General features: G+C 38.9%; 1 protein-coding gene across 3 annotated transcripts in view; it reads left to right on the top strand.

Moving 5' to 3' along the window:
- Positions 1-12,796, top strand: part of Rbcn-3B (WD repeat-containing protein Rbcn-3B) — a 438,089-nt gene extending 425,293 nt beyond the window's left edge. For all 3 annotated transcript variants that reach the window (XM_067147119.2, XM_067147118.2, XM_067147117.2), the window contains 2 exons: positions 5,888-5,992; positions 12,281-12,796. In XM_067147119.2, coding sequence (XP_067003220.2) covers positions 5,888-5,992; positions 12,281-12,463 — 288 coding nt within the window. In that variant the 3' untranslated portion in view covers positions 12,464-12,796. The remainder of the gene's footprint in view (positions 1-5,887; positions 5,993-12,280) is intronic.
- Positions 12,797-14,173: the final 1,377 nt, after the last annotated feature.

Genomic DNA, 14,173 nt, shown 5'->3' with positions numbered 1-14,173 from the left:
CCCTATTTTTACACCAGGCAAATGCCAGGCTGTATCTTAATTAGGGCCATGGCCGCTTCCTTCCAATTCCTAGGCCTTTCCTATCCCATCGTCGCCATGAGACATATCTGTGTCAGTGCGACGTAAAGTACTTGGGAAGTACACTGTCAAAAGACCATACATACATACATTATCATTATATACTGTTATGCCTTTCAGCGTTCAGTCTGCAAGCCTCTGAGAATTTACTAAACGTCGCCACAATCCTCGATTTGCAACCAGTGTTGTGGCCTCATTTAGTTCCATACCTCTCATCTTTAAATCGTTACAAACAGAGTCTAACCATCGTCGTCTTGGTCTACCTCTACTTCTCTTACCCTCAACAGCAGAGTCCATTATTCTCCTAGGCAACCTATCCTCCTCCATTCACCTCACATGACCCCACCACCGAAGCCGGTTTATGCGTACAGCTACATCCATCGAGTTCATTCCTAAATTAGCCTTTATCTCCTCATTCCAAGTACCCTCCTGCCATTGTTCCCACCTGTTTGTACAAGCAATCATTCTTGCTACTTTCATGTCTGTTACTTCTAACTTATGAATAAGATATCCTGAGCCCACCCAGCTTTCACTCCCGTAAAGCAGTGTTGGTCTGAAAACAGACCGATGTAAAGATAGTTTCGTCTGAGAGCCGACTTCCTTCTTACAGAATACTGCTGATCGCAACTGCGAGCTCACTGCATTAGCTTTATTACACCTTGATTCAATCTCACTTACTATATTACCATCCTGGGAGAACACACAACCTAAATACTTGAAATTATCGACCTGTTCTAGCTTTGTATCACCAATCTGACATTCAGTTCTGTTGAATTTCTTACCTACTGACATCAGTTTAGTCTTCGAGAGGCTAATTTTCATACCATATTCATTGCACCTATTTTCAAGTTCCAAGATATTAGACTGCAGGCTTTCGGCACAGTCTGCCATTAAGACCAAGTCGTCAGCATAGGCCAAACTATTTACTACATTTCCACCTAACTGAATCCCTCCCTGCCATTTTATACCTTTCAGCAGATGATCCATGTAAACTATGAACAGCAAAGGTGAAAGATTACAGCCTTGTCTAACCCCTGTAAGTACCCTGAACCAAGAACTCATTCTACCATCAATTCTCACAGAAGCCCAATTGTCAACATAAATGTCTTTGATTGATTTTAATAATCTACCGTTAATTCCATAGTCTCCCAGTATAGTGAACATCTTTTCCCTCTGTACCCTGTCGTATGCTTTCTCTAGATCTACAAACATAAACACAACTGCCTATTCCTCTCGTAGCATTTTTCAATTACCTGGCGCATACTGAAAATCTGATCCTGACAGCCTCTCTGTGGTCTGAAATCACACTGGTTTTCGTCCAACTTCCTCTCAACGACTGATCGCACCCTCCCTTCCAAGATGCCAGTGAATACTTTGCCTGGTATACTAATCAATGAGATACCTCGATAATTGTTGCAATCCTTCCTGTTCCCTTGCTTATAGATAGGTGCAATTACTGCTTTTGTCCAATCTGAAGGTACCTTACCAACACTCCATGCTAATTTTACTACTCTATGAAGCCATTTCATCCCTGCCTTCCTACTATACTTCACCATTTCAGGTCTAATTTCATCTATTCCTGCTGCCTTATGACAATGGAGTTTTCTTACCATCCTTTCCACTTCCTCAAGCATAATTTCACCATCATTATTTTCCTCCTCCCCATGAGCTTGGCTGTTTGCAACACCACCAGTATGATTTCCTTTTACATTGAGAAGATGTTCAAAATATTCCCTCCACCTCTCCAGTGATTCCCTTGAAAAATATAAGGTAGACAGTCAAATAAGCAAGGCAGCTCTTTTTTTTGTTGTTGCTATGGGCTTTACGTCGCACCGACACAGATAGGTCTTATGGTGACGATGGGATAGGAAAGGCCTAGGAGTTGGAAGGAAGCGGCCGTGGCCTTAATTAAGGTACAGCCCCAGCATTTGCCTGGTGTGAAAATGGGAAACCACAGAAAACCATTTTCAGGGCAGCTCAATTTTACCACCAAGTAACACAATACTGTGGGATAAACAAGTACCATTGAAAGCTAAGATGACATTATATTAATCATATTTTACACCCATCCTCACGTATAGCTTTGAAACTACCACATTAATGAGACAAGACAACTCAAAACTCCCAGCTGCAGAAATGAAGTTCCTATGCACCATGATACAAGAGGACCAGGAAGGACAAGTTCAGTAATGAAAAAGTCAGAGAGGAGGTGGGAATAGGAGACTCCCTACTACAGAGAATCCAGAAAGCAAAACTGAAGTGGTTTGGCCATGTAAGAAGGATGAGTGCAAGTAGGACTGCAAGAAGAGAATATGAATGAGAAGTAAAAGGAGAAAGACCAATGGGCAGACCCAGACGAAAATGGACTGATATGGTGAAGAAAGGTGTCGAGAAGAGAGGACAAGATTGGGAGATTATGAGAGAACAGTGGTTCATGGACAAAGATGGAAGGTGCTCGTACATCACACCTGGGCAGCTGGAGATGGTTAGTGGTGATGATGATGATGATGATGATGATGATGATGATGATGAAGGGAACCCAAATGATAGAGACCTCAAACTTGTACCAGAATGTGAAATGTTTTGACCCCGTTCATTGAGTTATTATAGACCACGCCTGGTCAAACAGCCCTCTGGCCGCACTTGTGCCTTGTGCACCAAGCACAGAGGTGGAGCTGTGTCTAGCGAAGAGGAGGAGGGAAAGTTAGCATTCCTGTCACGCAACAGCTACATAATCACCTGTCAGTTAGTCTGTTTTCAAAGAGGTTTCAAGATTTCGAATGGCTCAAGATTTATCAGACCTTCCTTGCTTTTAGCTGAGAATATTCCTCATCACTTCCAGCTGGAACTGATAGATCTGCAGTGTAACACCTGACTCGTGACATATTTCTACAATCCTGAAATGTGCATTATTTTTATAAAATATTTTACAACAATTATATGTCAACATCCTTGTTTGCACTGGTAAAATTTTAAACTTGGTTTCCTGTTTTCACACCTGGCAAATGCTACAGCTGCACCTCAATTAAGGCCACAGGCACTTCCCAATCCTAGCCCTTTCCCATCCCTGCATCGCCAGAAACCTTTGATGTGTTAGTGCGATGTTAAACCACTAGCAAAAAAAAATAAGCTTCTGAATTCTTTAAATATTTGGTTCCATATATCCTTTTTTCTTTTCTGTTATGAAATTCATCTAGTGCCAGCAACGTGTGGTGTTATTCTAAAATAAATAACATCATTTTTGTCATCATACTCTGTTTGATTACAAAGGCTGTGAATGGAGATTTTGCTTTAACAGTCCAATTTTACCACAGAGACACCTTTCATTTATGTAATATTGCGAGAGGAGCATAATTCTTGGCCACCACTCTTATAGATATTCAGTGTTATTCGTATGTTTTTAAGTATAGGGATAGACACAATAAATATAGACTTTGCTGGTATCTTTGAACTTTCTGACAGAACTATAAGTTAATGTAGCACTGATATCCATGAGTAGAAACACTGCTTTACCAGCAAGTTGGCTGCATGGTTCAGGCATTGTAACTGTTAGCTTATATTCAGGATGGTGGGTTCGAACCACACTATTGGCAGCCCTGAAGATCATTTTGCATTGTTTCCCATTTTCACAAACAAATACCTTAATCTTCCCAAGTCTAGTCCTTTCCTGTTCCATTGTCGCAAAAAGCAACAATATTGCAGTTTGCCGGATAGGCCTGATATGGATTTCATAAGAAATTGAAATCCTTGAGTGGGAATACTGTGCCACTTACCAGGCAAGCATGTTACTCTGTGTGATAATGATAAGTTAACAGGACAGAAATATACCTGAATTAATAATTTCCTGCTACTCTCCTATTGTCCATGTGTTCTGCTGAGAAATGTCAGTCTGTAAATGTATCTCTCATTGCATTAAGGCTAAGTTTACATTAGAATGCACAGTTATTGCTGCAAATTGCTGCAAGGCACTTGCTGCTATGTTTTTCACTTCACGCAAGAAAACTAAGCAAGTTACATGCACAAATTTTTCACAAGTAACTTGCAGATACTATTTGCATATTGTGCTTGCAGTGCCAGTCAACCAAAATAGTGACATACAGGCAGATCAGATGTTCTGCAACTCTATCGTATGAATAAAGGGAAAAGAGGAGAGTTCTGAAGGTTTAGATTAGGGACTGGATACTTGGAAGACCGTAGTTTGGAGCCTACAATTATCTGCAGCAAGAATTGAGATTAAAGAATGTGGATAGCTTTCAAAATTTTTGTATAATTCCTACAAAGGTTCTCGATTGTTTATTGAAATTAATTAGAACGAATTGGAAATGCCTACCTGACAAAGTTTCTGCATGATTCTCTCATAGAGATCAAACTCACCAGGCGAGTTGACCGTATGGTTAGGGGCACGCAGCTGTGAGCTTGCATCTGGGAGATAGTGGGTTCGAACCACACTGCCGGCAGCCCTGAAGATGGTTTTCCATGGTTTCCCCATTTTCACACAAGGAAAATGCTGGGGCTGTACCTTAATTAAGGCCACGCTCCTAGGCCTCTCCTATCCCATCATCGCCGTAAGACCTATCTGTGCTGGTGTGATGTCGAGCAAATTCTAAAAAAGAAAAAAAATCCACAATAATACAAATCTGTCCGGTAAAACACTGCTAAAAAATATTATTTCACTTTCTGATTCAGCTATTCAAACTTTCTACCCTTTAGCAACTTAATATTCGTAGCAGGTGGGCACATTTTATGTCATTTGGAATTGCTGCCCTGTAGCTTAAAATGTTTCAATGCCCGATACCCGGAATTTTCCTCATCCGAAAATGCAGCTGCTGCTGCTTCGGTCTAGGGGGTTATGACAAGTTCCTTTGAAGTGCTGCTACGTTACGCGATAGTTTAAACATTAGAGTAGTTGGGAGCCTTGCCTAACAGAACTCACCTCATCTCGTAAATAAGGCATGTGAATAATTTCATAAAATCCCAACCCAAAACCCAATGCAGAGTGCATTGAAATCTCAACAAGCAGTTACAGTAATACATATCCTGTAATGGAAACAGTGTGTCCCCAACCTCTACTCTCAGATGCACAAAATAATAATAATAATTGAAAATTACGGCCACCGAGACTCTGCTGGTATCCCTGAGGAGCCACTTTTTATTTTTACAAGTTTCTTCATTTCCTGGGAAACCTGTGTTTTCAGGTTGTGCTATTCTCTCAGTATTTCCTTCGGTGGTGTGTTAAAAGTCCTTTGGATTGGTACTGAAAGCATTGGGTGTCTTAATGCTGTCTTTGAATTCACTGCTGTGAATATCCCATATTTCTGGGAAGCTCTCGATTTTTTGTATGAATTCGCCAGTGTCCTTCCTGGACCATTGAGTGGTGTGGTACTTGCATGAATTTAATTCCATTTTCTAATTAAATGATAATACACAGATAAATAAATGTGATCACCTACTTACCAACTTGCGCCTTCTACTTGCACAAAATAGGATCGGATTCTATCCGTGCAAGTAACTTGTGGAAGCTTATGACGTGTTCTTCACACTGCTAGCAAGTGATTGGCTGCAAGTGTCTTGCCCAAGAAATTGCTAACCACCTCAATCCAGCATGCTGAGGAATTTGGACTTGCAATTGGCACGGCAGATGCTCCGTGCAAGTAAATTGCTGCAATAACTTGCTAGCGTGAACCTAGCCTAATGCTTTCAGGTCACTTAGGATGATTTGTGACTTTTATACAATATAGCTAAACTGTTTTGTATCATATTGTGTGCATTGTAATAAACATTTTCTTTTAACACTTCTATGTTCCAAAAGATGATAGCAGCACATTCAGCTTCAATTACTGCAAACACATTTTCGCCCGATGGGAAGTTCTTGGCTACCTACAGCTGTAGTGAAAATCGCCTTTCTTTTTGGCAAGTAAGTATGATGAAATCGACCTGCTTAGTAAAATTTATTTTTTGAATTTTTAAAAAGTACAATTTGTTGTATTGAGTAGGTGCACTTGACTTTTATAATTTCTTTATAATTTGTTTTGTTTTATATATAAATGGTATGAGTAAGGAAGTGGAATCGAAGACAAGGCTTTTTGCAGATGGTGTTATTCTGTATAGAATAATAAAATAAGTTACAAGATTGTGAGAAACTGCAAAATGACCTTGATAATGTTGTGAGATGGACAGCAGGCAATTGTGATGATAAACGGGGTTAAAAGTCAGGTTGTGAGTTTCACAAATAGGAAAAGTCTTCTCAGTTTTAATTACTGCATTGATGGGGTGAAAGTTCCTTATGGGGATCACTAAGTATCTAGGTGTTAATATAAAGAAAAATCTTCAATGGGGTAATCACATAAATGGGATTGTAAATAAAGGGTACAGATCTCTGCACATGGTTGTGAGGGTGTTTAGGGGTAGTAGTAAAGATGTAAAGGAGAGGGCATATAAGTCTCTAGTAAGACCCCAACTAGAGTATTGTTCCTGTGTATGGGACCCTCACCCGGATTACTTCATTCAAGAACTGGAAAAAATCCATAGAAAATCAGCTTGATTTGTTCTGGGTGATTTCCAACAAAAGAGTAGCATTACAAAAATGTTGCAAAGTTTGGGCTGGGAAGACTTGGGTGAAAGAAGATGAGCTGCTCGACAAAGTAGTATGTTGATATAGATGTTGATTCCCATAGGGAACCTGAAATATTTGCCCCGAATGAGTAAATTTATAATACCAATATAGTTGGTCCATTATTGGACATTATAAATTTTCCAGCTAACTCATTCCTGGTTGCCAGCATTTTGCGCCAGTGTATTAAGTTGGGCTCGTCAGTTGGTAAATAGCACACCTACAAAGACGCATGGCTAGTGCATACCACGGAGGCCACTACATCTATATCATCTGATGGCCAGGCAGGCATCAATTTTTGAAAATGAGACAAAGTCTCTCGTAGTGCATTGGCACTGCCGGTGGCTCCACGTACCCTACGCAGTGGCCTCCATGGTATGCACTAGCCATGCATCTTGGTAGGTGTGCTATGTACCAACTGACGAGCCCAACTTAGCACACTTGGTGAAACACTGGCAACCAGGAATGAGTTAGCTGGAAAATTTATAATGTCCAATAACAGACCAACTATATTGGTATTATTAAGTAGTATTTTCTGAGCTGTGAGTGGAGAGATGGCGTGGAATGACATTAGTAGACGAATAAGTTTGAGTGGTGTCTTTAAAAATAGGAAAGATCACAAAAAGAAAGTTTAATTCAAGAGGACAAATTAGGGCAAATATTCATTTATAGGAAGGAGAGTTAGAGATTGGAATAACTTACCAAGGGAGATGTTCAATAAATTTTCAGTTTCTTTGAAATCATTCAAGAAAAGGCTAGGAAAACAACAGATAGGGAATTTGCCACCTGGGCGACTGCCCTAAATGCAGATCAGTAGTGATTGATTGATCTCCTGGAGTTAAGTACAACGCGTTAAGATTTCTTTATTTGTCTAGGTTTTGAAAGTGCAGCTTGATCTATCAGCAGATATAAGACTACTGAAAAATGACCTGTGCATCAGTGTGGTGAAGGATAGTTTAAATGATACTGGTAATGCATGTTAGTTCTCAGCTTTATAGCTTTTACATTTTTCATTTCACTATTGTACACTCTATCCATTGTCAGAAGCCCATACATTCGTAAAGTTGATGGTTTAATAAATCATATTTCTATTAATAATGTTAGTGGTTTGGTGAAAAAAGAAGACATAAAACTTACTGTGCCTTTTATAAAGCTCTAGTTACATTTTCTACAATCTCATTCACCAACTGTTCCTGGAAAAATGTTCTCAAAACTGAATACTGTGAAGAGCAAGCTGCAGGTTACTCAAATACAGGAAAGATTACAGTCATTGATTTTATTGAGTGTAGAGAGATACATTACAAGTTCAGTTGATTTCAACTATGTGGTTGACAAATTCAAGAGCAGAGACTCTCTAAGACCTGCCGTTTACATATGCCAACCACCACTTTTACCAGCAGCATCGCCAACAAGTCTTACTCCGTACAAGATGGTCATGATTGTACTCCATCCAACATCATCTACAATCTTCAATGCAGACTCTGCCCAGCTTAATACATTGGCTTAACTAACAACACACTAGCTGGTATATGCAGTCGCTGGAATACCTGAAAAAACCATAACATGGACCTTCCTGTCATCATTCACACCAGGCAGCATCACACCATATTTGATGTGTATTTCACAATTGAAGTCCTTAAACATTTACCCCCAATTTTTCTCCCTCTTGCCCTCAGAGATTCTGAACTTGGACATCAACAACTGGTGGTCTGATCTAGGGAAGCACCCAGCCCTAACTTTAGATAACTGCTGCTTCTTTTTTTTTTTTTTTTTCATTCTCTTGTCTGTCTGTCTGTCTGTCTGTCTGTCTGTCTGTCTGTCTGTCTGTCTGTCTGTCTGTCTGTCTGTCTGTCTCCCCACTCCCTTTACCTCACACAGCGTCTACCTGCCAACAACAACCACTACCACTATTATTCTATTTTCCGCTGACAAAGGCTACAGCCAAAAATTTTGGACCCACGTCTTTCATTTATACGAACACCATCCACGTGGTCTTACACGGTAAGTTACTGTTCTCCATCTGTTTCCTAGGCATATATATTTCATTCTTGCTAGCTTTCTTTACCTGAACATTTAAAATTCAAGGGCATGGTTGATTGTGAGCGACATCTTTCGTTATGCAGCGACGAGATAAGGTACGTTAGGCATAGATATCAAGGATAATTAAATAAAAAACCACCTATTCAATACTTTCCACGTTTAATGTGGTTATTATCTACATGATTTTATGTAGACTTATTTGGTCAGGTACATGTTTCACCCATTATTTTGGGCATCTTCAGCCTGTAAACAACCTTTAGGTCAAGGTTTGGGACCTTTTTAACCAATATAAACATACTAATATATACACTATATACAACATATACATTATATACAATATATACAAACATAAGTCAATACAGTAAAGTTTTTTGGTCCTAATCTATCTAATATGGAAAATGTCCAAAACTAAAATGGATCTTCTTTTCGGTGAAGAGATAAGGTACGTCACTTTTTTAATCCTGGTTGACTGAGGTTGATCACATGCCAATGAAGAGTACTAGCTATGCTTACAAGAACCAGTCGATCGAGAAGTGAAATATATCTTAGGCCTTTTGTGTTTTTATGTTCGTCCTTGCCTTTCCTTTCCTTTCTACTGCTCCCTCTTTATACCTTTGTGTACATCCCTATCCTTCTTACTAGTTTCTATACGTTACTTGCTTTATGTCCCACTAACAAATTTCACGGTTTTTGGAAACGCTGAGGTGCCGGAATTTTGTTCCACACGAGTTCTTTTACGTGCCAATAAATCTACCGACACGAGACTGACATATTTGAGCACCTTCTAATACCATCGGACTGAGCCGGGATCGAACCTGCCAAGTTGGGGTCAGAAGGCCAGCGCCTCAACCGTCTGAGTCACTCAACCCGGCCTTACTAGTTTCTTGTCTCTTTCTAATTTGTTTACTTCTCCATTATCTGTACATATTCTGCTACTTGTATTAAACTTTTCCTTTTAGTCTCTTTGCTTTATTTGTGTTTATGTGGTTTCTTCATTGTCCTATATTTCTTGAATTTCTTTCAACAATGGTCCTCATTGAGAGATGACCTTGCACCCCTTAAATGAAACCCAATTAACTTGTTAGGGCTGAGAAGAAATGGATCAAGAAAATCTGGAGTATATAAGTCTATGAAACCAGTAGAATGAGATGATGTGGAGTTTATTCTTGTCGTTTTGCATTTTCATTTCATTCTTACATCTCCTTTCTGTTGCAACCCCTTCCCAACTGATACATCATAAAAGTTTTGCACAACAATGACCACACACTGCACTGTCAGTGCAGGAATTTCTTATCAAACACAGTATGTAACCCACAGTTTTCTACTCCCTCGAGTGAAAAAAATCCCACATTAATGAAAGCAGCACGAGGATATTTTGGCTATCCAAAAAGTTGTGATAGATGAGCTGAAAAGCGGTTTCCTCAGGTTGTTAACAAATTTTACGGTTAAAAGCATATCTTCCAATAAATGTATTAAACACCTTCTAGTCAGTTTCTCTTATTTAATAGCATGTCATAAAATAAAAATGACTGTCAACATCTACTCTTAATCACTTGGCATAAATGATGGTAATGAGATGATGATGATGATATGGCCCCAGCCATCAAGTTTCAGGTCTTCTGAAGGTCTCCATTGTAAGTAGTCTGCCTATGATTTTCAACATTCTGATTGCGCTGCTGTCTATCAACGTAAGCAGAATTCTCCTGGACCGTTCCTATGACTAGTTCGTTTAATTTTGTCGGATGATACCGAGTAGACCGCCAGAGATCTTTAAAATGCTAACAACATGTGACACGGCATGCTAAGATTTTTAACTGCCCTTCAAAAACAGACTACCTCAACAAGGATTGAATCTGCAAACTTGATACTGTAAGTCAGACACTCTTTCCTTATATTAACACGTAGGTACTTACAGTGATCCCCATAAGAAACTTCCACCCCATCAATGCAGTAATTAAAACTGAGAGGGTTTTTCCTATTTGTGAAACTCACAACCTGACTTTTAACCCAGTTTATCACCATACCATTGCCTGCTGTCCATTTCACAACATTATCGAGGTCATTTTGCAGTTGCTCCACAATCTTGTAACTTATTTATTACTCTATACAGAATATCATCATCTGAAAAGAGCCTTATCTCTGATTCCACTTGTATACTCATATCATTTATATATATATGCAAACATAAAGTTCCAATAATACTGCCTTGAGGAATTCCCCTGTTAATTATTACAGGGTCAGATAAAGCTTCACCTACTCTAAATCTCTGAGCTCTGTTTTCTAGAAATATAGCAACCCATTCAGTCACTCTTTTGTCTAGTCCAGTTGCACTAATTTTTGCCAGTAGTCTCCCATGATCCACCCTATCAAATGTCTTAGGTCAATCACAATACAATCCATTTGACCTCCCAAATCCAAGATATCTGCTATGTTCTGCTGAAATCCTACAAGTTGAGCTTCAGTGGAATAACCTTTCCTAAACCCGAACTGCCTTCTGTCGAACGAGTTATTAATTTTGCAACCATGTCTAATATGACCCATTTTATTTTATTTTATATCGTGTCAGAAGCATACATAAGTTTAAAATTAAAGATAAGGAAGAACACAAAACATAATATAAATACTCCAATGGCGAAGAGCCACATTAAACTATGTGAGCCCAAAACCTTGCAACATCAAGTGCATTTGGCTTCGCTTTAACCAGGTCTTCTGTTGTGCAGCTGAATGGGCATGAACTGCATTGCAGCAAGTGGGCTGTGGTCTGCTCTTCTCCACATACACACAAGGTACTGTCCACTTCGAAACCCCATTTCTTCTGGTTTACCCTGCACCGCGTAACACCAGAGCGCAGTCTGTTCAGTGCTCTCCAATTCACCCAATCTGTGACATGGCCAGGAGGGAGTTCCTCTTTTGGGGTCATCCATTGACTGATCCTCGTATGTTGACTCCTGACGCGCCATTCTTGAATTCTTGCTTGCTGCGCTGTTCCTGCAAGTGTTTCGGTTACTCTCAAGAAGCTTTTCCTAGACTTAAGCCGCTGGCGTGGTGGCTCATATCCAAACAAAGGGTGGGCTTCCGATAATATGACCCATGATGATGACACACGATGACCCATCAACGTCATTAACTTAACAGTTTCTTGTTCATAGTCAGTTTCATGTTGGACTCAATTGTGCTATTGTTTATGTTTAAAGCTTTAAGTCATAATCATAGCTGTGCTATGTTGGTTCTGTTCTTATAGTATTGTTAAAGTAGGCTTATTGAAAGAATTGGACATGAATTTCATGAAATACCATTCAGTAACATTGTGTCCCCCTTTCCTACCTAGTTGAGGCAATGTTGAGTGCTTATCTGTATTACTTTCCCCAAGGGATGAGTAAACTTTGCTCCGGTTTATTAACTGTGTGACCTAAGTGCATCAAATTCTAATGTACATATTCAATTTAAACCTTTATTAAATAATATTAAATAATATGTCATGGTAATTAGGTTCCTGTGTGAAATTTGAAGATGTTTTATCCATTAATCCCAAATATTTATTTCTCTCAACAGACGTCGACTGGTATGTTTGGCCTTGGCAACTCTCAGACTCGGTGCATCAAATCTTACTCTACAGCACCTCTTCCAGATATGTCACGCCTTAACCCCATGAGACTGGCACGATTGGTGTGGATTAACAATCGTACAGTAGCTCTGATGTTGGCTGATGGCTCGGAAACCAGATTCAATGTATAACTTATTCCTGGGATTACAAGAATATAGCTCAAAGTATTATTTTATTGTTATTCTTATATGTTAAGATAACATGGTATATGATGTAGCTTTGTAAATAGTACAGTGACTGATAATTGTGAACCAAGTAGCTATTGCAATATTTAAAGAGAGTCTTTAATATACCTTGAGGTCCACAAGTGGAAATGTAAAACATTTGTTCATTCTGTAGATGTACATAGTCTTATGTTGATCAATAACCTTTTTTTTCTCCCTGAAATATGGAAAGCGACATTTGTAAAATTTTGTAAATATGTTTTATTTTTATCCAAGTATATAGTGACATCTTGATATTTATTTTCTAAATCATCATTTTCATTCTTTTATTTATCTAAGCATGTAATATTCCTTTAAGGTTAGTAATCAACATGTCATCATTCTGAGAAGGAAATAGAGGAGAAAATAAGCTAAATTTACAGGGGAAGGAGAGACGATTCCACTATAAAGCAAAGTGGTAACAGTGTTTAGCAAGGAGCAGTGATGTTATGTAAGGAGAAAGTTTGAATGAATTAGAAGTGATTTAATCAACAAAAGATATAGTTGTAAAATGGTTTTACTTTTCTACATTCACCAGTGGATTATTTTTAGAAATTCAAGAAGGGTCTGAAAGTTTTCATGTAAAGGAGGTCCCCAAACTATAATATTCTGCTCCAATTGAACTTGATAGAAATTGCATTCGAAGCTTTCTGTGATTACATAGCAATTCATTTTTGCTTTATCTAATAAAAGTAAAGCAAATAAATGCCTTTACAAGGGAAAGAAATGTTTACATAGTTCAAGATTTTGGAAGAGATTTGATGAATAGAATCCTGGTTGTTCCTCCCCTTCTCTGTGTTACTTAGCCCATTAGAACTTATGAAGAAATGATTTATCACCACCACCATCATCGTTCTCCAAATCTTCTTTCCCAAGTGTGGTATATAAGCGATTGCCATTTCTTCATCGTTTACTTGGTCTTCCCCTTGGTCTTTTTTGTTCCACTTTGAGGCTGAATTATTTTGTTGCAGCAGTTCTCTCATTGCCCATTCTCATTAAAGGTCCCTACCATTGAAATCTATGCTTGTTATAACATTGGTGATAGGAGCCTTCATTTCATCTTCCTTCCTATTCACTTCATTTCTGATGTCTCTTCTGGTCTTCTGATTCATAGTTCTGATGAATATCATTTCTGCTGAGCTCTTTGTTTCACAGAGTACCTGTCTCCAAACCATACTGTAGATGAGAGTTGGTAGGTTTGATACATAGTTATTTTGGCCTTCTCAGATATTTTACTGTCCCAAAGTAGGTTTCTGACTTTATTATAAAAGATAATGTTTTCTAGGCCTTGTTGAATGTCCCGCTTGATTGTGTTGTCTTTTGAAAGATCTGTCTTCGGCGCCGTTCACACTAAGGAGATGTAAGATAAGTGATATATAGTAAGTAAAATATTGCTGTGAAGGTTCATAACACTCGGCGATAAATCGGCGCAACCTACAGCAGCTTATTGGTTCAAGCGTAGGATGAGAAGGAAAAGGAAATACTGGGTACATTCCTACAATCTTACCAGCCTGCACCATAGCTCGGCTGTTGTTTCTCGAAAGCTGTCTCAACATGAATCAAAATTCAGGGAGTTTTATCGAATGAATCCTGAAAACTTTCATTTTTTGAAAAGCCTAGTGTCACGAACCCTTGAAA

Source organism: Anabrus simplex, chromosome 5 (assembly GCF_040414725.1).
Source record: "Anabrus simplex isolate iqAnaSimp1 chromosome 5, ASM4041472v1, whole genome shotgun sequence".
Taxonomy (NCBI): Eukaryota; Metazoa; Arthropoda; class Insecta; order Orthoptera; family Tettigoniidae; genus Anabrus; species Anabrus simplex.
The sequence above is the reverse complement of the archived record's forward strand: the minus strand, read 5'-3'. Positions and strand labels throughout refer to the sequence as shown.